The 22,362-nt window shown below is 38.4% G+C and overlaps 1 protein-coding gene across 8 annotated transcripts in view; it reads right to left on the reverse strand.

Moving 5' to 3' along the window:
* nrxn2b (neurexin 2b) overlaps positions 1 to 22,362 on the reverse strand; it is a 759,383-nt gene that overhangs the window by 124,314 nt on the left and 612,707 nt on the right. For all 8 annotated transcript variants that reach the window (XM_030161797.1, XM_030161795.1, XM_030161798.1 and 5 more), the window contains one exon: positions 15,773 to 15,954. In XM_030161797.1, the coding sequence (XP_030017657.1) occupies positions 15,773 to 15,954 (182 nt within the window). The remainder of the gene's footprint in view (positions 1 to 15,772; positions 15,955 to 22,362) is intronic.

Here is a 22,362-nt window from a genome sequence, read left to right on the forward strand (position 1 = left end):
GTCTCCCCAGCCTCGACTATTGCCTTTTTCTAATTATTGGGACTGCCAGCTTTGATAGCTATGCCCTATCTGTCACATATGTATGGATTGCATCCCGGTTGAGTGAGCGAGGATTGCATGGCAATGTAAACTGGCAAGCAGGTGGCGTAAGCAAGACGGGGAAAAGATTCATTTATCAACACAGATGACTGTGGTCTGCATCCTGGTCCATTTATCATAGCCATAGAGCCGTAATGTGGATCATACAATTCCAACATATTTTTAAAAAATGTTACACCCTTACATATGCCCTATAGATGAGTCAACTGTAGCAAAGTACAAACTAACTTGGTCACGATGGAGGAGCCTTCGTCTCCTCAAGTGGCTGGGAGAACTAATTTTCATCTGTGTATTAATCAAACAGGCATGTGGGTTCAGCTAATTGCTCTGGGAAGATATCCAACTAGCAAGCTTTTTTTTTTCCTCGAGTTGGCCCAGCGCGTTGCAGACAAGATGAACAGCTTGATGGCTACTGCCCCAGTCTTAGTTGAGTAGGAAGGATCCATGTGTCCAAAACGCACAAGATAATAGTCCGAGTTGGTGGACTTGGTCTTCTAAGGGACCTCTACCCTAATGAGGATGTGCCCCAGCCAAGTGGCCCCTTTTCTTTTCCAGATCAGCTAGAAAATATCAGATTCTTTTTCTACTGTGTACATGGATAATATGACCATGTTTCTACATGTTTCACTTCACAACCTAAACTGAAATAACATCAGTATATTTCTTTATTTTGGGCACTGTATAAGAAAAAATAGTTACCCTCATTATAATCATTCTGGTGATTTCTCCCATATTCCACAAACTCTCCCTCAGCCTTTTGCTACATCAGCTATGGACATAAGAGTACTTATTCAGCATATCATTCTGAAGCATGGCTCTGTGTAACTACAAGCACTGACTCAGCAAAGAAGGAGTGGAAAGAAAAAAAAGCATAAAAATAAAAGACTGAGGAGGAGAGTTAGAAAATGGGGAACAAATAAGAATAACCTTAACCCAATAGCTTCACCCATCCATTTTGTTTGTCAAATTAAAAATTTATGAAGCAGCTGCAAAGACTTTTAATGATGTCTGTGTCTAGGAGCTTATGGTTGCCTGATAAAGTAAACTAGTTGCTTATTTGCAAAGAATAACATTTGTTTCTCTTGGTCTAATGCCAGCAACTTAATTCTTCACCTCTAAGAACTAAAATAGATCAGATCCCACATGGAAAACAAAACAGAGTGAAACTAACAAAACAAAGGTGCTTGCAAACCAATTCTCACATCTGACTGTCTTGAACCAAACTGGATATGATAAGAAATGATATCACACCCTATTCCCAGTGGCAACAGCCAATAAATTAATTATGAACTTCCTTCTGCTCCTAATTACTGCAAGAAAACCATGATGCCACCAATCTTTCAATCACTTATTACAGACTCCTCCCTTATGACTTTACTTTTCCCTAAAAATTAGGGTGGAATGTGTGTCTTTTCTTTTCAGTGAGAAATAGAGCCAGAGACTGATCCAGATTCTTGACAATGACTATTTTTTTTCACAACTGACAAATGTATCATGAAAGACTATCTTTTCCCTCTTCAGGTCTCAGTTCATAGTTTTAGTGGATACAAGCTTCAGGAAAAAAAGGCTTTTTTTCATTGTTTGTTAAACAAACTTGCAGTTTTGGTTGTATGTTATTTCCCTTTAACTGACCCCCTCCCAGGAGGAAGAGTAATATGCTGAACAACAGCTGAAATTAATCAAAGTGAGTGAAAGCTGTAGTTTTCTTTTTCCCTCTGCTCCATCTCTGATCACATTCAGAGCCAATGCAAATGTAAAAGAGACAAAAGAGGATATGGCTGATGAGCACCGTACTGTCTCGAGGAATGACAGGTAGACAGAACACAATTGAAAAATAAGAAAAAAACAAAGAATGCATTAAGCAGCAGAAAATCCTGTGCATATTTATGTCCAATTATGTAAATTCCACTGCTTTGATACTAAAATTATTTGCTAGTCGAGACTGTATCTATTGTGTGGATTAGTTAAAAGAGGAAATAGCGAGAGATGTCTATTCTGCAAATGTGTGTTTAGGTGTTATCTTCGCCATCGTCTCTGTTTTCACTCTTTGTTCATACCTGTCAACTTGGCCCCTGCCTTTCCTTCAAATCCGACTAAAACTGGTCTTTACAGCAGATTTACCGAGGCAATACAGCAGCCACAGCATGTGAATCCTATTTGCACCTTATCAGCCCGCTGATAGCACATGAAAGATTCAGCAGTGAACATCCATAGGATGTCTCAGCGACAGGTTTGCACAGACCCCGAGGCCCATCATGCATCAGTTATCGGCCTGACAACTGGATTTCATCTCTTGGGGAAGGACGAAAGAAGAGAGGACAGACACTTCTCTTGTTGCTCATTGCACTTACACCTCAGTCTCACTTATCGGTAGGATAGATTACTGGTGTAAATACTCCTTGACCCATAAGGACGAAAAATGAAATAGAGAGGATGGATAGTGGAGAAAATGTGAAGGAAAAAAAGAGGGCTACATTTCTGCTCTTAAAATGAAATCTAGCTCATTAAAACCTTAGATGTCTCTTTTTTTTTCTTTTTCATGATATAATTCTGTAACGCTTGATATATTGCAAAACATCATCATTAACAAAGATAGCTGTGTACGCAGGAAATAAAATACTTCTAAATGGGCAGACAATCTGAATCCTGCATTTAATTACTGACTTATGAATCAATGTACAAAAATGTGCATAGAAGCTGAAGCAAAGTGCCTCTTGAACACACTGTACTTTCTGTTTCCTCATGTGTCATCAAGAAGCAGAGGCTCTGGTAAGTCAGAAAGGCAAGAACCTGTCCAGAATGCCTGCGATAAAAATAATGACATTTAGTGTCATGTGATGCAATATAATCACACATCACTGTTTTCTTTCACCCCAAGTACTCAACAAAGTAAACGCTGGGATGTAGTAAATGCACAACAATATGAACAGTGGCTGTGCACTCATGTATAAATGTGTACTGATATGACAAAGTTCCTTGAATCCTTTGCGAAATAACAGACCATCTTCTCATTGCAGCGTCTGAGTGTAAATCTAGTGAGTCAAACCTGGAACATGTCTCAAATGCTAGTTAAAAGTCAAGTTGTGTGACTGGTTCTGTTTCTTACACCATATGACTTTTCTGCAGTAAAATTGGTAACTCTCTCCTTCAGCGTCTGTTTTTTTTTTTTTTTGGTAACAGACTTGCTGCTCACTTTACCACAAATGGACTAAATATACACAACAGCCTGTGGACACCAACCACCCTCATGCCCTGACATTGCACGCATAACACTTTTTTTTTAATGAAATTTTCATCAGAGAAACAACCTCAACAACCTAAAGCTGTGACTGAGCCTGAAATGAGTAAATAGAGAGGCATCATGGCACAGCCAGAGCCATGTGCCCAGCCAAATGTCTCCATTTCCTCTCCAGTGGAACATTGTATGGATTTAACTCACTGTTGAACACCGGCTGTGGCTTTTTATTAAGAGCCCCTTTATTCCTCAAAAGGAATTACAATTTATAAAAAGTGCTCTTCTTATCTTCGCTCTACACCAGCTGCTTTTTTAAGAGCTTCATTCTCGACTCTGACCAAATTTATGCCGACGGCTCCAGGCATTCATTCTTAATAGCGTTCATTTTCAGAACAACAAAAGCACTCAGTGGTGACGTGGTTTTTCCAGGTCTGTTAACAGCCAAATGGTCTTGCAAAGTTAAAGAGTGGTGGCCAAGAAAGGATGCATTCATTCATCACTTCGGCCTTGAATGCATCACAAAGGGCTCGGAAACGTAGATATGTGCACTCTGCATGGATGAGCAGATGTCAACATCTGTTTTGCCTCTCTTGGCCTCTGAGTCATCCTCTTGCAGTCCATCTTTCGGAGTCTGGTGCTTTTCCTTGTTTTCTCCCTTTGTTTGTGAGCATATCCGTTTTCTACCAAGCATTCTTTCTTCAGCAGTTTCTGCTCCGCAACACTTAAGTAACCCCCCCCCCCCCCCAAGACACCAAAAAAGTGAGTGAAGTTTCTGAAACAGTTTTTGTTTTGAGCTCATCATCATTTAATGAGGGTCAAAAAAGTTCAAAGCAGATTTTTTAGACAACACAGAAAAGTCTGAATCTGCCAATCTGTCTCAGACTGGTTGGGAATTAGGTTATAGATTATTTTCCTCCATGAAAGTAGGCTGAAAGTGATGTAGGATGCTCATTTGGGGGTCGATTGAGAAATTAAAGGGTGGATCTGGACCCACAGTAGTTTCACAATCAATGGCAGACATAAAGTTTATTAAAACAGAACAGAAAGTCAATAGAGAAACTTTCATGCAAAAGGGCAAGGATGCATTATGGATGTGATGTATCTAAGAAAGGGAACATAAGGGTCAACCGAAGCACAGAAAGTATTAGCTAAATGACTAACAGGCAGCTTTCAGTTATGCTCCACAGGGAAGCAGGGCAGAAGTTAGAGAATGTGTTAAATTAGAAAATTTGAGGTTTGAATGCAAGGGCTGCAGGAAATCAGTGTTTGTTTAAGGCTGACATATCCACTCTGAAATTCATGCATGTGTCAGCATTATGAGTTAATCACAGAAGAGAAAAGTTTTAATGAGACCCTTCAGAACAATGCAGACACCTGTGCGTTCAAACAGAAAATGAGTGTATTAGTCACAATGAATCGTTAATAGCAGCAGAAGCGACGATAGTAGGTGTAGATGAATCAGAATGCAAATGAATGCATAATTCCGAATGCGTAATGCTGGGCTGTGATACGTTGGGTGAATTTAGAGTTGTGTTAAACCAAATGAGTTGTCCTATCTGTCCTCATCCAAAGCCTACAGCTGCAAGAGTGGAGAGGTCTGGGTAAAGTGTATCCAGAGGGACTTAGGCTGATGTGTAGCAGCGACATTTGGAAAGGACCTCACAGTGGTCCTCTCCTCGGGGCACCTCAATCAAGACACAGCAGGCTGAATAAATGTACTTAACTTTTTTTCCCTCTCTATCCACCTCCAAAAGCTTCCATTTCCATTCCTTCACCCTGTTTGCTGTTTAGTTTCTTTCTCCACCTTAGCACTAGGACTCTTGGAACCAGCTGCATATGTATTTGCATTTTACTTGAGGTTCCTGATTCAGACTTGTTATGGCAAACCATAGCAAGTCATGGCTCATTGAGTTAAATCCTAATCTTCAAGATTGAAAACCCACACAAAAGCTAAATGCAGCACATTAAATCTTAGCAAGGCAGACAACGCTGTCTGTGGAATTCATCACAATAATGATGACATCATTTGTACTGGAAATTATCAACATGCAATTCATTAAATTTGATTGCTAGTATGCAGAAACACATAATGCATACAGTCATTTGGTACTGACCTAAAGTAAGTTGATCGAGAATTGTTGTGTCTACACTACAGCACATGGAAATAGGTAAAGACTCTAAGAAATTAAACCACAGACAGCATGGGACGGGGTAGTTCTGCTTTCCCAGGTGACTGTTAAAGGCAGAAGGCACAGACAGACCTCCTCTCCTGCACCCTAATAGCTTATTGATCCAGATAGGCTATCCACCACTTTACTCTTTCAGGATACACGGCCAGTCTGAGCTGCAAGTGCAGTGACCTCTAGGCAATAAAAACAGTTGAGACCACCTTTCACAAATTTATTATGTATTTTATGGACTTGTCATGTAGTTTATGTGAGTATTATAAGCTGTAAAACAACATAATTTTGTGACCAGCTTGTGCGCAAGTTACAAACTACTGTGATGGATTGGATTTGTAAACAGCTTGATGTGTCAAAGCATCAGTTCCTGACGTAATGGTAAACCTCCATGCTGCGGATTTAATTAGGCTTAAGCACAGTAATCCAAATGGTTGTCATTACAGATACAATACAGTGCAGATCAACTGTAAAGATCTATATAATTTCACACTCTGTAATTTCATCCATCATTTTCACAGTAGATCTCAAGAAAGGCAGGGGGTTCCACATTGCTGAGTTGTAACCACTTTGTCACTGACCACACATCAGTCACTGTTGTCAAAAAAGGTTCTTTTCTGCAGTTATCAAAGGAACCCAACTGTTGTAAACACTGATTTCAGTGGAGCCAGAAACTTCACATGCCTAAGTCCAGCGGCATTTTTGGAAAGTACGTTATTTCATGTAAATGCAATTTTTGATCATTTCTCTTAATAGAATACAGAAATGACAAATTAAAAAAGCCACTTAGTAAAATAAATCTGTACCCCGACAGCAGTTTTGACTTATTTGTTGTTGTATCATGCTTGGTGTCTTCGGGCTGATGAGCAAACAGGTGGTCATTCATGAGGAGCTGTGTCTACAACAATTAAACCCCTGATGTATTGCCTTCGAGTGCACCGCCCATCAAATGATTATGAATGCGATTTTGTAATGAATAGTTGACTTTTATGTGTTTTTAAGATGCACTATTTAAGTTCTTGTTCCTAATTCCCTTGCCCGTCCAAAGTTAGCCACCCATGATGAAACCTCTAAGATAGAAAACACCTCCCTCCTTGCAGTTTACGCCCTGGTGCCCCTCCACCTGCGGGGACAATTAATTAGTGATACGAAAGGTAGGATTAATCGATATGCTGTCAGGCTCCTGCTGGCTGAGGAGAGAGACCCTGCCAAACCTACCAGGACCCGATCTCATTACTGACGGCGGCCCACGCTCCCCTTTCCTAGGCAGCTACATTCATCAAAGCAATGCCTCCCTTTCTCCCTCAATTGTTCTCCATGCTTCATCCATCCGTTCCTCCCTGCATGTTTGGCTTTTTCCCCCGTGACATGATGAAGGACAGTAGGTTGTTCAAGTGACACCTATTTAAGAAAGGAAAGGTAGGGGGAGAGCATGGGAGTTATAAATAAGGAAATTACCAAATCACAGAGTATGGGGGTGAATGAAAAGGGCTGGCCTTGCAAACAGTAACCATACATGTATTATGATGTTCACTACAACTAATCGTACCTGTGTTCTCAATGAATATGAATTTGTCCTTGTGAATGTATCTAGACATTGTAATCTGAGTGCAGTGTGTGACGTGTGTATGCTTTTAACAGCTAGTTATAAGTAAAGGCATGGTTTGTGTGTCAGTGTGTGTGCGCATATGCATGTGTGTGTTGCTAAGGGCTGGGGAGTAGAGGATAAAAGCCTCTGCCTCTCTGACAGTTTTATCTGCATCACCATCTGCCTTTATCTGATGCCAGCATCACTCGCCTCCCCATCGCACCCTGAAAGCTCTCCATCCACCCTGTTCTCCTCACTGCTCGTCTTATCCCGAGCTGCTGTTGCGTGTCAGATCACATTTTTTCAACTCATAATTAAACAGTTTCTAGCTTTAATCCTCGGCAGACAACCTGTGGCCACTGGATCATAAAAATTAAAGCGGCGGTATATCGCAGTGAGAAGTGCAGAGATCAGGCTCATGAAGTCAGAGGCTGCAGTTCACATTTTGACCATGGGGGTGCTGGCCATAAAATGAGCCTGTGTATTGAAACGTGAACACTGGGCAGGACTGCGCTCTCTGTTACTTTCTCAATCAGCATTTGTCACATACTGGGAGAAGGGTAAGGGTGGGGTCAACAGGAGAAAATATAGCCATGTCCCGCTTGCCACCCACCTCCCCACCCTTCTCTTGCTGCACAAAGTAGACAGTTGCAGTGAGGGATGGCTCCCTAACGGGTAATCAGAGGCAGCCCTTATTTAATGCTATGAGCCGGGACCGGACAGCTAGTGATGGAGGTACTTGGGGAGGCCCGCTGTGCACTGTGCAGCGGCCCATAACTGCAGATGAGACACTTCCCACTGAGCAGTTAGTGCGACAACTTGCCAGCTGTAAATGTAATGACTGTCAAATGTGAGCGGTGCCTGTGTGAAAAGCAATAAATACAAAGCGACACCTCTAAAAAAATACTTAAAAAAGATTGTACAAGTCGTAGTTTTGCAAGGTGCATCCGAACTGCTACAACTTTATGTCACCATCTGTTAGGCCATTTAGAAACTTTATGAGCAGCTCATGAGGAGAACGGCACTGGTATTTGCTCCTTTCTTCATTAATGACTCATCTCTCTGTGTATAACAAATAACCCCAATTTGCTGCTTTTTGAGACTTAATGGCTTTGAGTAAAAAAAAGGTGAAAAAGGAGATTTAACTGTCTTAACCAAGGCGATACTTCTTCTGCTTTAATAAAAAAAAAGAAAAAACCTGCAGTTTTCTACTAATTTGAGATGAGTCATAAAGCTGAAGATATTTAACATACTGTGATTGCCAAGTACTTTAAATAGAGAGGCAGAATGTAAGATATGCTATGAAAAGGTGACACCATTGCTTGCATTTACCAGGTTGAGTGGTGGTGGGAGGGGGCTGACTATAGTGCTTGTCCCCTGAGTCTGGTTGCAAGGATAGCTGGGGAAAGATAAACTGTTGCAGTGAGAGTGAAAAGAAAGGCAACACTTTTTAAATGCCAAGTTTTTCTTTTGCCAATATTTGAATATAAAAAAATGACAGTCAGACAGAGACTATCAAGTCAGCATTAAACAAAAAGAATGTTGTACTTTTTGTTTTCACTGTGAAATACCTGCAGACGCTACTGTATACACTTCTCAGTGGTGACAATACAGCAGGAGGTATAAGTACAGTACGCTCATGTCCCGGATTTCTTTAAAGCGTTTCTGCTCTTAGCGCAGAACTAGAGCTGCATATTCTCTGCAGTGGTTCAGCAAGTTTTAAAGGAGTTATATTTGACTTTTTTTTTTTTTTTTTTTAATGGAATTATGCATTTTAAAACGTTTCCCTGTGGTCTACATAAACTATAAATGTTGTGCTTGGGTATGAATTCTTCATTAATTCAACTCCACAGCTCCATCTTCAATCCTATTTCTGAGTAATGACACCAGAAAAGTTGTTTTGAGCCTTGGCCCTTTAAATGCAAATGAGCCACTTCACGCCCCGCCCCCTCCAGGTTGTTGGCTGTGCTTCTCTGTTTTGTTCAACCACTTGTGTTTGTTAACATTTTAGGTAATTAGCTCGAAGTTTGGACATATTTTCAGTTTTTACTACAACCGCTGCTGCTGTTAAACACTTATGTCATACTCGGAGAAATGTTCATCAGAAGTCTTGTCCCTATATGTGCAAATGTTGTGACATAACTAGCTATAGACGTAGCAAATTAAGCAAGAATTAAAACGGGTTGTAAAAATCCACTCATTTTTTGCCAGAATGAATATAAAGATAGCTTTGCAGCACCTGTAGGGTTCAAATTCAAACTGTATGAACTATTAGGGTCCAAATACATAAATAAACGTACCAAAGACTAATAAAAGTGGGTTTACCAAAATATGACCCCTTTAATGTTTGCACCTTTACTCAGTTTCTGGTGTAGGGAAATTTAGTTCAGTTCAGATGGTATAACCCTAAAACTACCCAAAGAATTTCAGCAAAGGAACACATTTATCTATTAATTTCATGGTTTTAAATGCCATGGCCAGTCTTTACCCAGGTAACATACTGTAGGCTATGACCTCTTAATGTAGCAAAGCATTAAACAAAAGTATTTCTGATTCAATCATCCCCCTTTTTATACATAGAAAATGTCAAACTATTGAAGGTCTCACAAAGGACATCTACCTTTTCCAGCAACCACAGATGGGAGATTTAGCTATCAGTCCACTTCCATATCTGTCTGTAGCCTTCATTTCCTGAATCTCACACCCCAGGCCCTGATGGTGGAAATGTCAGGATGATTGGCAAAAATGATGTCCTGCACTCCCAAACGACCATTTTTACTTCTGTAGAGTTAACGTCCTGTGAAAGACATAGTGCGGACTGGGGTACATCCTGTCTACTAAATCAAAGAAAGCAGAAATGCTCGCTGAAGTAATAAAAGTTGTGTCTGTCCCTATTAAGTTCATACCTCCACACCATTGCATTATCAAGGGCTAAACATTCTCACCTTTGACATCAATAGAAGTACTGCAACGCTTCTGAATGTCTACAATATTTATTTATTTATTATTCATTTGTTTGTTTATTTAGCAGGGACAGTACACATTAATGAACATTTCTGTAAATGTGCCAGTATTAGTAAAAAAAAAGCTATTTTTCAACTGTTGTCTCTGGGTAGGATGTAAAATACCAGCATTCATAAAATTAGAAACGTTTTAAAAATTAAGGCTACACCCACACATTACACAGCAATTAAAATGAATTTGAGGTTAGTCTCTGTGTAGAAAGAAAGGAAAAAGAATGTATGCACTAGGGGCAGTAACCACCCTGGCTGGAAAGAGAAAAAACATACTGTATTATTGCGGTATTTATTTCACAGTGAACTATTACAGAAATTCGCCACAATGACAGCTAAACTCACAAACAAATCCAAACTAAGACAATAGCTTGCAACTTCAGCTATCACCAATTTGTTAAGAGAACAGCAAGCAAAAGGCAACTGGACCCACAGAATATTCTTGAAAATGTTTCACCATTCATCCAAGAGACTTAATTAGTTCTACTGACTCTTGGGGACTTGTGTGGTATTTAACTTCTTTGGGTGATTAAATACAGAGGAACTCCCCACCAGTCAGTGGAAATGATGAAGTCTGCTGAGTGAACACTACATCTTTTCAAAGACCAGAGAGCAAATCCAGCTGTTATTGGTTTACTTCTTCTCAAATTCTCAGGCTGAGAATCTTTATGCACATCTAAGAACTAATGCACTGCAACAGCAAAATGCACAGTCATGTTTGCTCTATGCAGTGATGATTCATTCCTATGGCATTTTCCAGATAATGAATTTCAAAGCTTTTTCATCTACAACTCAAAATGTCAACTGGAAAGTTTGCCACACTTTCAGACACAACCACAGTAAATAATTAGGGAAGTGCGAGAAACAAAGCCTTGTAAGGATATGCTGCCTGTGTCCTTTTTAAACCAGCTCAAATCAGCACATTCAGCAACTTAACACTTTATCCCACAACTTCAACAACATTAGAGGCCTGATGACAGCATGTCAGTATGAGTGATGTCCTGCTCTCTGTCAAGTAAATGAAATGCAAGGATTGGAGGACTGGAAAGGGAGGAAAGGTATATAAAGGAATGAGTGGTTTGTGTGAGATAACGAATAATGTTCTAGCCCATCTTGGTGGCATGTTATCAGCCGTGCCCACTATTGCTTGGATGTCTGGTTGTACTGACACTGAAAGCATCCATCAGTGTTGTATCATATCCTGTAACGACAGGGAGGTGTTGTGATCTGAAGTGTGTGGCCTCCTAACTCCCAGAGGACCACAATAATTCAAAATGAACATCAACATTGATTATATGCTTTGGAAATCCAGGAAACATCAGCATAACTTCCATGATGTTAGAATATATTATTAGTCGCTTTTCCACTGACCCTTGAATTGTGCAAATATAACTTGTACATAAAATGTACCTAATGGAAAAACAACACTTTTGCCAAAAGTCTCAGCAAAATGTGGTTTTTCAGGTGTAATGCAAATGGTATATCACACAAAACTGCAATGGAAAGACCTTTTTTTCGCAACTAGAGTCAGATGAATTAAAAAAAAAAAAAAAACAGATGTTGACGTACGTTACAACATGCGAAGAAGAAGAAGAAACGTGTTGCGGTATGTGTGGACACACTAGGAAACCCGATAATCTTTTAATTTAGTACAAGATAGACAGGTAATATATAATAATAATGAATATATCTGTAAATCAATACCATATTTATGTTCGTTACACTTCTGCTTTTTCGACATTTAGTAAATATCCATAAAATTTTGTGGAGATATCCAATGGAAAAGCAACTATTGTCCACTCAGGTATAAGAAGAAGCTATAAAATCAAATATAGAGTAAAAAGAAAAACTAACGTAGAATGAAACATGAATGTTTTTTTTCTGTTCAGATATGCTTACTAAATTTCAAAATACAGAATACACAAAGGTATTCACACACATAGAAAAATAAAAAAAAATAAAAAAAAATCTAACAAAACCCACTTAACCCTCCCAAACCCCTTGTGGTCACCAGATCTCTATGCATATACAATATGGAACTGTAGATATAAATAAAACTATATATCAGAGTGATACATATGCACATACATCTTAACTTGTTAAGGGCCTTGTGTATGGGTCGTAGGATTGTCAAAAAAGGATAAGAAAGATTTCCTCACTTTATGAAACTTCTGTTCAGATCCACGTAATGTATATTGGATTTTTTCGAGTTTAAGATTGGAGATCACTTCTCTGACCCAATGTCCAACAGAAGGTAGGGCAGCTTCCTTCCACCTAGTATGAATAAGGCGACGTGCTAAAAGAGTGATGAAGGCAACCACCTTGTGTCCACCTGCAGGTAGCTGTGGCCTTCCAGGAACAATGCCAAACAATGTGTTAAAAGACTCAAGGGTGATCCTAACTCCTGGTACAGTAGTGAGCGCTTATTAGTGATTATTTTTTGGAAATTCAGGGAACATCAGTCTAACCTCCATGAAGATAGAATATATTATTGTCCACTCTTGGGTATGAGAAGAGGCTATAAAATCAAATATAGAGCAAAAAGAAAAACTAACCTAGAATGAAACATGGATGTTATTTTTGAGTCATTAGCTGAATCCAATGAACCAGGCCTCAGGTATTGCACCTAAAGGCCACCATTACTGTTCAAACGTGGGGCTATTTTGTCGTTTGATTGGGTCCGTGAGGTCCCCATCAGGCGGGATGATATTGGGCCATGACTCCTGGGTTCTCAGGCCTAATTTGCCTGTACATCGCCCCTCACTGAGAGACGGGCATAATTAACAGGACCCAAACACCCACTGCGGGCTGAACAGTGTCATTTAGGGGAGCGACTCGGGAGGAACGGCAGCAAATGAAATGTAATTGCAATGGGAGCACAGGAGCCAAGCTGGTGTGTTGGAGGCACTGATGTGTGTGAGAGAGGGAGGGAACAAGAGAATGAACGGGCCAGACAGGAGGGAATGAGGGAGTAAATGAAAGACGCTGAAGTTAGATAGAGAATATGCTCTTGAGAGAAGAGCAACCAGCAGAATGAGTGATGAGGGATTGTGTGCGACAGGGACAGATAAACTGTGAGAAGCCATTCCTTGAAAGTAAAAACTAATATGAGTTGAACAATTGGTGATAGCTTTTATGGCACATAGCAATTCTGAGGGTTTACATTTTTGCTTTTTACAAATCTAAAACTGATGAAAGTAACTACTTCTTCATCTTAATTCATCTTATGTGATTTTATTTACCTTTTTTCCCCAGTTCTCTATGCATCACAAAGAAACCACCTATTTGCACTTATGTGTCTTTATTCCTATGACACTACACTGACAAAAAGTGTCACTGACTGATTTATGTTTCACCAAAAGCCTGTCATGATGATGAAATTTCAGCTAAAAATTAATTGTCATACAAATAATTATGTTTAATGATTTTTTTTCCCTGTTCATTTTATGCTTTTAGTACAGTATACGCCTTACAATAGCTTACTGATGCATATACACTTCACCTAATGAAGAAGAGTCCTTCACTTCATTCAAAACTGTTCAGGCTTTGTGAAACAAAATGCATAAAGCTGTTAATCATCAGGACTGGTACCAATGAAACTTGAGTGTGTCAGGATGTAGAGAGTGCAATAATATGATGTCAAGGTCAAAAATGTGAAAAATGATGAGGAAATAGTCATAGAAATATCAGCTTTCTGTTCATTTCATCCACCTGTTTTTATAAAGGGGCTTATGATGATTGTCAGTTTGTAATGCGGCTGTTATCTAATAAGTGTAACAGAACTACCAACATCTACAACAGAAAAATGCATTTAAAATGGCTGCATGTATCTTTGCTAAGTCCGTAACTACTTCAAGCCCATCATCATCTGCTGTGTTCATTGTATTTAAAGGCATAATCTTTCATCATTACAGTCATTATGGTAATTTATCACTGACAATAAGAGCATCCACATTGGCCTTGACCTACTTGGTGCATCCACCCCCCTCTATACCTGCCCACCCCCCCACACACACACTTTCACCTATCCCTCTCTTTTACCCTCCTCCTTCTGTGTGTCCATTTCAGTTTACGAAGCACTGGATGAGAAGTGACCCAGGGTCAATAATGTTCCTGTCCCCTCCAGGCACAGGTAGCCCGCACAAATTGGGGTCAGCGGGATATTGGAGGGCTTTGATTGCACACTCATACATACACGTTTGTCTGTGTGGATAAAGTGTGGCTAACTGTAATCATGTTTCATCACTGTGTTTGTTTAGGAGAGTGAAACAGATTGGTCTGTATGATGTTGCACAAACTTTTTCTCCAGCTGCTTACGAAAAAAGAAAAACTGAAAATGACATCAGGACCACGCTGAGTAGATCAGAGTCACCAGGTGTGGTCTTAGCTGGTAATTAACTGAAATTCCCCATTTAAATAACTCGGAGCTTTGAATGTAATATGAGGCAGAAGAAGCACAGGGGTCAACGAGACAATTAGTGGCTGTGTAAATGCATTTTTAAATGCCTGCTGTCCCTTAATTGCTATTTAAAGTTATCAGTAGAGGTGGTTTTAAATGACCTTTATGCCTAACATATGAAAGTAATAAAAACAGAGATGAGACTAATAACTACTGTGACAGGAGATAAAACGAGATGGTGTGAGGTAATTAGTCATTTTCTGGACCACGAACACAGTAATTCCTCTCTGACCCCTCCAGTTGCTACATATATTATAAGTATTCTGTTTTATTATTATAATTTAGGTCAATAATTTAGCATTTTAGATAATCTGCTTCAGCTCTTTAACATGTACCTGATTATGTGAGTGATTATTATTTATTTACAGTTTTTACAATCATAACTTCTTTAATAACTTCTTCTTTCTCATTATTTAAAAAGCATCTGAAAAAGACTGTAATTCATGAAAAAAATGTAAGGCTGTTTATCATTTGATTTGTATTTGATTATTTGTAATTTGATTTGCATTTTTATTGTTTTTACTTTATTTTATTATTTCTGTTATATCGCATTTTTAATTCTTTTTCTCTTTTAATTTTTTCCTGTTTATTGTTTATTTCCAGGGAGGTATTCACATCAGCCTTTTTGCCTTCCATCCTCTCCTCCAGAATGATGTTACTTGTTTGCATGTTGTTGTTTTTTAATTTTTCTCTTGCTGTTTTATGATGTGCAAATAAAAAATAAATAAATAAATAAATAACAAGGTACACACTATGGCAAAAGTTAGGATAATAAGTTGAATATTAATGCAAGCATCAGGAAATTAGAAAAGCTTCAACCCACAATGTCTGAGAGCTCATCATTAACACTCAAAGCTACGTATTAGTTCTCCTCCTGTTCCTCTACGCCTCCTGGTTTATTCTCAGTCTGTCAATTCAGGTCATTCTTTTTTCCTTCCATTTTTCTGTGCCTCTACCTCTTCAATTCCTCCATTTCCTCATTCCCTCCCTCCTCTTTCTTGTTCTGATCAGTCTAAATAGCTCAGGGTCCTATTCCAGTCCCTTGGCCTCTTTCATGCAGGTTCAGATATTTCCCAGTCCCTCTTTTCTTTTTAGGTGTTCCCCAGCGACTCATCGGACTGAATGTAACTTCAGTACCTTTCCCATTTCCTCTCATCAATTTACTATCCCCTCAATAACTATAAGATGGTGTCTTACTATGTGCAGCTCCAGGTAGTCTCCAAGTCCCTTGGCGCTCTCTACCCTGACCAGAACGGCTTCCTTCAGCTGCGTGCTGAAGCCCACTGCCAGCCGATCTGCCCGTGTGCTCGGCCGGTCATTGGGTGGCCAGGTATATGTGATGAGGGCTCCGCCTCGCCCGAAGATGTACGTTGTCCCAGCTGTAGAACAGAGAGAAAAGAGAATGAGGGTGTTGACACATCATTACATAACAACATTTAAAAAGCTTTAATAGAATGCATAGCGTACACTGTAAAAAAAAAAAAAAAAAAAAAAAAAAACTAATAAAAAAACAGTAATATTCCGGCAGCAGGGGTGCCGAAAAAATACTGTTAAATAACGGAAAATAACCATCTCATAAAATTGCGGTAATTTTCCATAATTAAAATACACTTTTTTGCCCTAACTTTACATGAGATTTTGCATATTTTTTGGACTTTTTAATGTTTAATAAATAATATTTTCATGTATTAAAACAATCAAATTACACACACACATATATATATATATATATATGTATGATTTTCAGTGAGACAAAGTTGTACAATCCACTGATAAAAACTGTATTTGGACAGTTTATCAGTGCTTATACATGTTATACATTCACAAAAACACATTTATTCAACATTTCTGTTGTGAAACCTCCCGTAATTACACAAGATACTTGTCAATTAACAAACAAGTCTTGTTAAACTTACAGAACAAATACTTCTTTTACGGTTAATTGTCAGTAATTTTATCTCATTTTATTATTTTTTTTTTTTACGGGATTAGACTTTAAAGTAAGAGTTTAATCTCATAAATAGAAAATAAATATTTGTGAAATTATGATACATTTGCAAATGTATTTTAACTATATTTTTCTGTGAAAAAAGAAAAAAATCTTTTAAAAAATGGAAGTTTTATGGTTATTCACAGTTAGTTTTTTCATGGTATTTTACATTTGACATGTAAAATCACAGTCTGTTTTTGCCATTTCATTGATATTTTCCTGTATCTTAAAAATACAGGGGAAATCTGTAAAATAAACAGTGAAAATTCTGTTAAATTACAGATTTTTTTTTTTTTTTTGTTTTACAGTGTAGGTAGGTAGGTAGGTAGGTAGGTAGGTAGGTAGGTAGGTAGGTAGGTAGGTAGGTAGGTAGGTAGGTAGGTAGATAGATAGATAGATAGATAGATAGATAGATAGATAGATAGATAGATAGATAGATAGATAGATAGATAGATAGATAGATAGATAGATAGATAGATAGATAGATAGATAGATAGATAGATAGATAGATAGATAGATAGAGCTCATCTTGATATATAAAGTATATATGATATATAAATATATGATATATAAAGCCTTTTTCTGGCAAAGTTCTACTGGTTAAGGCTAGATTTACTATGAAAAAGTTTTGCTTTTCTGTTTGGATACTCATCACGTATATTTTATATTGATGTTTGTATATAGGGACAGAACTCCCATACTGACTGACTGATGGTGACAACATGAAGGGAGGAAGATATTTTCACAGGCAGAGTATATCATGCACTATATGTCATGTTAGCATTAGTCTTAGTACTAGCATCAGTGCTGACTGTCACTTTGCTCTGAAATGTTAATCTGCCAACCACTGCAGTTTCTTCTGCCCTCGGTTGCCTGCAGTTGCTTTGCATTCAAACTAGGGCAAACTGACAAACTTTGTGTTGGCTCTGCTGTCAGTATAACCACCACCTCTCAACATCAACAAAAGAAATTTCTCAGATCTCCCTGTCAAAGGAACTTTGCCTCAACAGTATTTTGAGTTCAAGGCTAAAAAAAAATAAATAAATAAATTATAAAATAAAAATCTGCCCATCTTGTACACTGAGCAATTTTATGTTTGAACTGTAGCAGATGAGTTAGGACTTGGCTCCAATGAACCCGACAGTGAATGAGAAACGACGGGCGTTGGCTGTGATAAGCATAGAGTAATGAAACAACAGTGAACTGTTCTCAACCCTGTGTGCCGTCTGTCTTCCCTGGAACATAAACACACACGTATACATTTTAACCCAGGAATGCTCATTTAAAATACACAAAGAGCTGTTTGTGTGCTCAAACACACACGGGCTATTCAGACATATTTTATGAACACACACAACATCACACGGCATTCTAATAAAAGCACAGAATGCTGAAACGACATTATCAAAAATAACTCAACCAAACACATGAGGCCCAGCTCTCTGCCTTTTCACACTGAACTCTAGAGCAAGATACACTTTTTCATATGTGGATTTACCTGATGTGTTTGCTCTTTACACTTTAATGTAACACACTTTATATGTAAATGATCTCTCTAAAATAATGGTGAAAAGCTGAGTCAGAGTATGCCATGATACTGTGTAATCTTTGTTGTTGTTGCTCAATGTATACTAAAATGTACTTTAATCAAACTCAGTGTTCTGTAAAAAAGTTGATCAGAATTTACATCACAATTAAAAGATGCTATTTCTATTCTCTGATGTCTTCTTAGAGCATCAGATTGACATTTACACTAGTTCACAACATCAAAGAACATACTCTTGAGGAAAACACACACACACACACACACACATAGATCTATCCAGGGTAGAAAGCAGAGGCTGTGATGACCGCAGGGCCAACAGGCCATCAAACAATTTCCACAGCAGCGGACTGCACACACTCTTAGTCATACACAGGGAAAAGGCAGACTGATAAACAATGGAGTGGCACTTCTTGTGTGCGCACACACACATACATACACACACATACATACATACACACAGCTACCTGACACTTTCATTATCTAACAATCTGCTGGTAGCCATTTCAAATCGGCTGACACAACTCTCCACACTCTCTCTCTTGCTTCCTCTGTCTCCCTTTCTGCTTTCCACCAACCTCCCTCCCTCCCCCCCCCCCCCCTTCTCTCTCAGTGGAGCTAAGCCCTCTGCTCAGCTCTTGTTGTTTTCTGGAGGCTGTATTATTTTAGCGCTGACTAATTATCGCAGCATGGCAAGGAGGGCTATAAAGAGGTTGTGTGCTGGGGAAAAAAAAAAAAAAAAAAAGAGGAGAGGATGAAGCACGACAACAGGGTACAGAGGCAGGGAGTAGAGAGGATGGAAAAGTGTGAATTGAGGATTTGGAGAGTGGAAGAAAGTTGGCGTTTTTCCTGTTTCTCTTTCCCGTGTTTATTAACAGTATCGCACCGGAGCTGGGCAAGAGACAGCTGTGGAGGAAGTGGAGGAAAGATTCCTAAAATGGCCGACAAACGGAGAGGGAGAGGAGCCATGTTGTGAAAGATGAGTGGAGCCATGTGGGGAAAAAGAGGAATAGTTAATGGAAGCTTAATTTGGTGTGAATGCATGTATGTGAAGGCACTCACGTTGGGGGACAGTCAGAGGGACTTTTCAGAAGGGAAAGTTAAAAGATGCAACAGAGATTGGTTAGCTGTTACTAGGGATGGGAATCGATAAGAATTTAACAATTCCGATTCCATTATCGATTTTGCTTATCGATCCAATTCTTTATCGATTCTCATTGGGTTAGGGAATAAAAGAGTTTGCATTAACTGTCTTTTATATTTCCATCTCTGCACAGAAAATATAACATATACAGTATGTACCTCATGGACGCCTGCACTGCAAATCTGCTGTTTGTGTTTTTGTTTCCTCTCCTGTCAGTTAAACAAAAATATCTCCAACCTCAAAGCCAGATGACCCTAATGTTAGAATCTGCTTTTTTTCCCAGAGTGAAGGTGCAAGAGTCACAAAAAGTTTAACATATACAAGTAGTCTGATAAAACACACACATGCGAGTCATTCTGACAACCAAACTACACTACAAAAATCTAAATCTTACCAAGTTTATTTTTCTCATTTCTAGTCAAAATATCTCATCACACTTAAAATAAGACATAATCACCAAAAGAGTAATTTTTCAGTGAGTTATAAGAACTTATTTATAGACAATAGATCTTGAAAATCTTACCTCAAGAAATCTTACCAAGATCATTTTCACTTGTTCCATTGGTAGATTTTTTTTGCTTGAATTAAGCAAAAAACAAAAAACAAAAAAACAAATCTGCCAATGGAACAAGTGAAAATGATCTTGGTAAGATTACTTGAAATAAGATTTTCAAGATCTTTTGTCTAAAAATAAGTTCTTAAATCTCACTGAAAAGTTCCTCTTTAGGTGATTGTGTCTTATTTTAAGAGTAATGAAATATTTTGACAAGAAATGACAAAAACACACTTGGTAAGATTTAGATTTTTGGAGTGTGTAATTATGTTTGTCTGCATCTCACTTTTGGTCATTTCTTCTGTGAATGTTGTTGCAGAGGAATGGATAGGACCTTGTGTAATATTTTTTCTCTGTAATAAATACACATATTACAGACAAAATTAGGATGAGAACTTGTGCTCACTAAGATAAACTCACTACTTCTTTGTAACTTTCACTTTAGTAGGTAAAAACAAAGTGACACTTAGAGAAAGAAGACAAATACCTCGTTAAAATTCTTATAATCACTTCCAAAAAGGTCATTACAAGGAAATCGCTCAAAACGGATGCACCCCGTGAGGATCAGTGGCTATAGCTATAATAGAGGAAATCTACTCCATGGAAAGACTGACTTACTACCTACGACTCAAGGAACATATCTTCATGAAGTGCTGGAGAAAATGGCTGGACTATAAACAAAACAATGCTCAATTACTGCTGTGTGATTTAAATATTTTGTGTTCAACCAGTGACCCCAGGTTTGTGTGTTGTATTGTCTGTTTGTTGATAAAACAAATAAAAACAAAGTATAAAAACAAACAAAAAAACAAAAACAAAGTGACACTATTATTCATTCAATTGTATTTTTTCTTCAAACACTTCCCGTTATTGTACTGTAATAGAGTTAACGTTAGCTGTAGCCTTATAGGGTAAGAGCTGAGAATGCTGGAACATATATCTTTCACACACTTTCTTTAATGAGCTGGATCACTTGTGGTGTCTAATTATTTTTACATATTTGCCAATCACTGGTTATCTCTTGGTGATGGTAGTCCTCCACCAGTCTCTGTTAATTTATCTAAACTATGATCACATGCTACGCCTGTGAAATAATGGTGCAATGTGTAGTGTCTGATAGAGCAGACTGATGTGATTCGATCATACAACTTGAAATATCTAATCAAAACTGGTAAAATTAGCCTTCAAAAAACCAAATAAACTGAATAGCTACTGATATCTTATTTAGGCTGTATCACAAATAGAGATGTGGCAAGTGTCTTCACGTCACATCTGATGCAAACTAATTCTCATCAATTAACATCCCTCTCACGCAGAGCATCTACCATATGCTTCGTCTTCCCCTGAGCATTTCCTGCTTCCCTGACACCAATGTCAGTCACACTTGTCACTTTTCACCCCATATTCATGATCACTTGTTCCCTTTATAAAGTGTTCGCCAAGTTGGCAAAAAAGAAACATTGTAAACTTCAGTATTTCTTGGAAATTCTGTCAACTGCGTTCTTATTATGATGTCAAATAAGCACAAGCTAACTTGGCCTCTTTGATTTGTCCTGCTGATAGTGGCCACCTGCTGCTTTGTGTGAGATGTTTACATGTGGGCATATGTTGATTTGTGTGTGCTCTTCTCTCTAAATGAGGAGACGACGAAGGTGCAGAGTCTCTAATGAGCAGTCTGACAGAATGCATCCAAGTGTCACAGTTTCCAGCAGCAAACACCTGCTGCTCTGGTTGAAGCAAAAAACCACATAATACTGGAAGGCAACACGCAAATAGGAGGGTGACATGGAGAGAAATATGGACAGAGAAGATGATTATCAAACCGAAGACAATCTGCCTGAAGGGCATTTTTATTGTTTTATAAAGTCTGGACTTAACTGTGTGAACATCTTTACTTTAACATGTACTGTTGACTTTTGAATATATTAACAGAAAGAAAGTTTGTCTTTAATACTACTTTTCTGACTGTTAAGTGTCAAGTTCAACATCTACACTTGGTATACACTGAAATCAATATCTCCCTGGAAATTAATCTTAAACTTTTTTGTATGGTCTGCAGAAATTAAATAAAATACAGCACGAAAATTTTTAAAAAGTTTTTAAAGGGGTCATATTTTGCTAAACCCACTTTTATTAGTCTGTGGTACATTTATTTGTGTATTTGGGGATGCTAATACTTCAAAAAGTTTGAATTCGAACCCTGCAGGTGCCGCAAAACTATCTTTATATTCATTTTGGCAAAATGGAGTGGATTTCTGCAACCCGTTTTAAATCCTGCTTAATTTGTTACGTCTATAAGTAGTTACGTCACAATATTTGCACATATAAGGTCAAGACTTCTGACGAACATTTCCCAAGTACGACATAATTGTTTGTCAGCAGCAGCGGTTGTGGTAAAACCTGAAAATATCTCCAAACTTCGAGCCGATTTTTTTAAAATATTCAGTTGTTGGTTGTATTAATAAACACAAGAGGCTGAACGGGACAGAGCAGCACTGTCAACAACCTGGAGGGGTTGGGGCGTGAAGTGGCTCATTTGCATTTAAAGGGCCAGCGC

The sequence above is a fragment of the Sphaeramia orbicularis genome, chromosome 18 (assembly GCF_902148855.1).
Source record: "Sphaeramia orbicularis chromosome 18, fSphaOr1.1, whole genome shotgun sequence".
NCBI lineage: Eukaryota > Metazoa > Chordata > Actinopteri > Kurtiformes > Apogonidae > Sphaeramia > Sphaeramia orbicularis.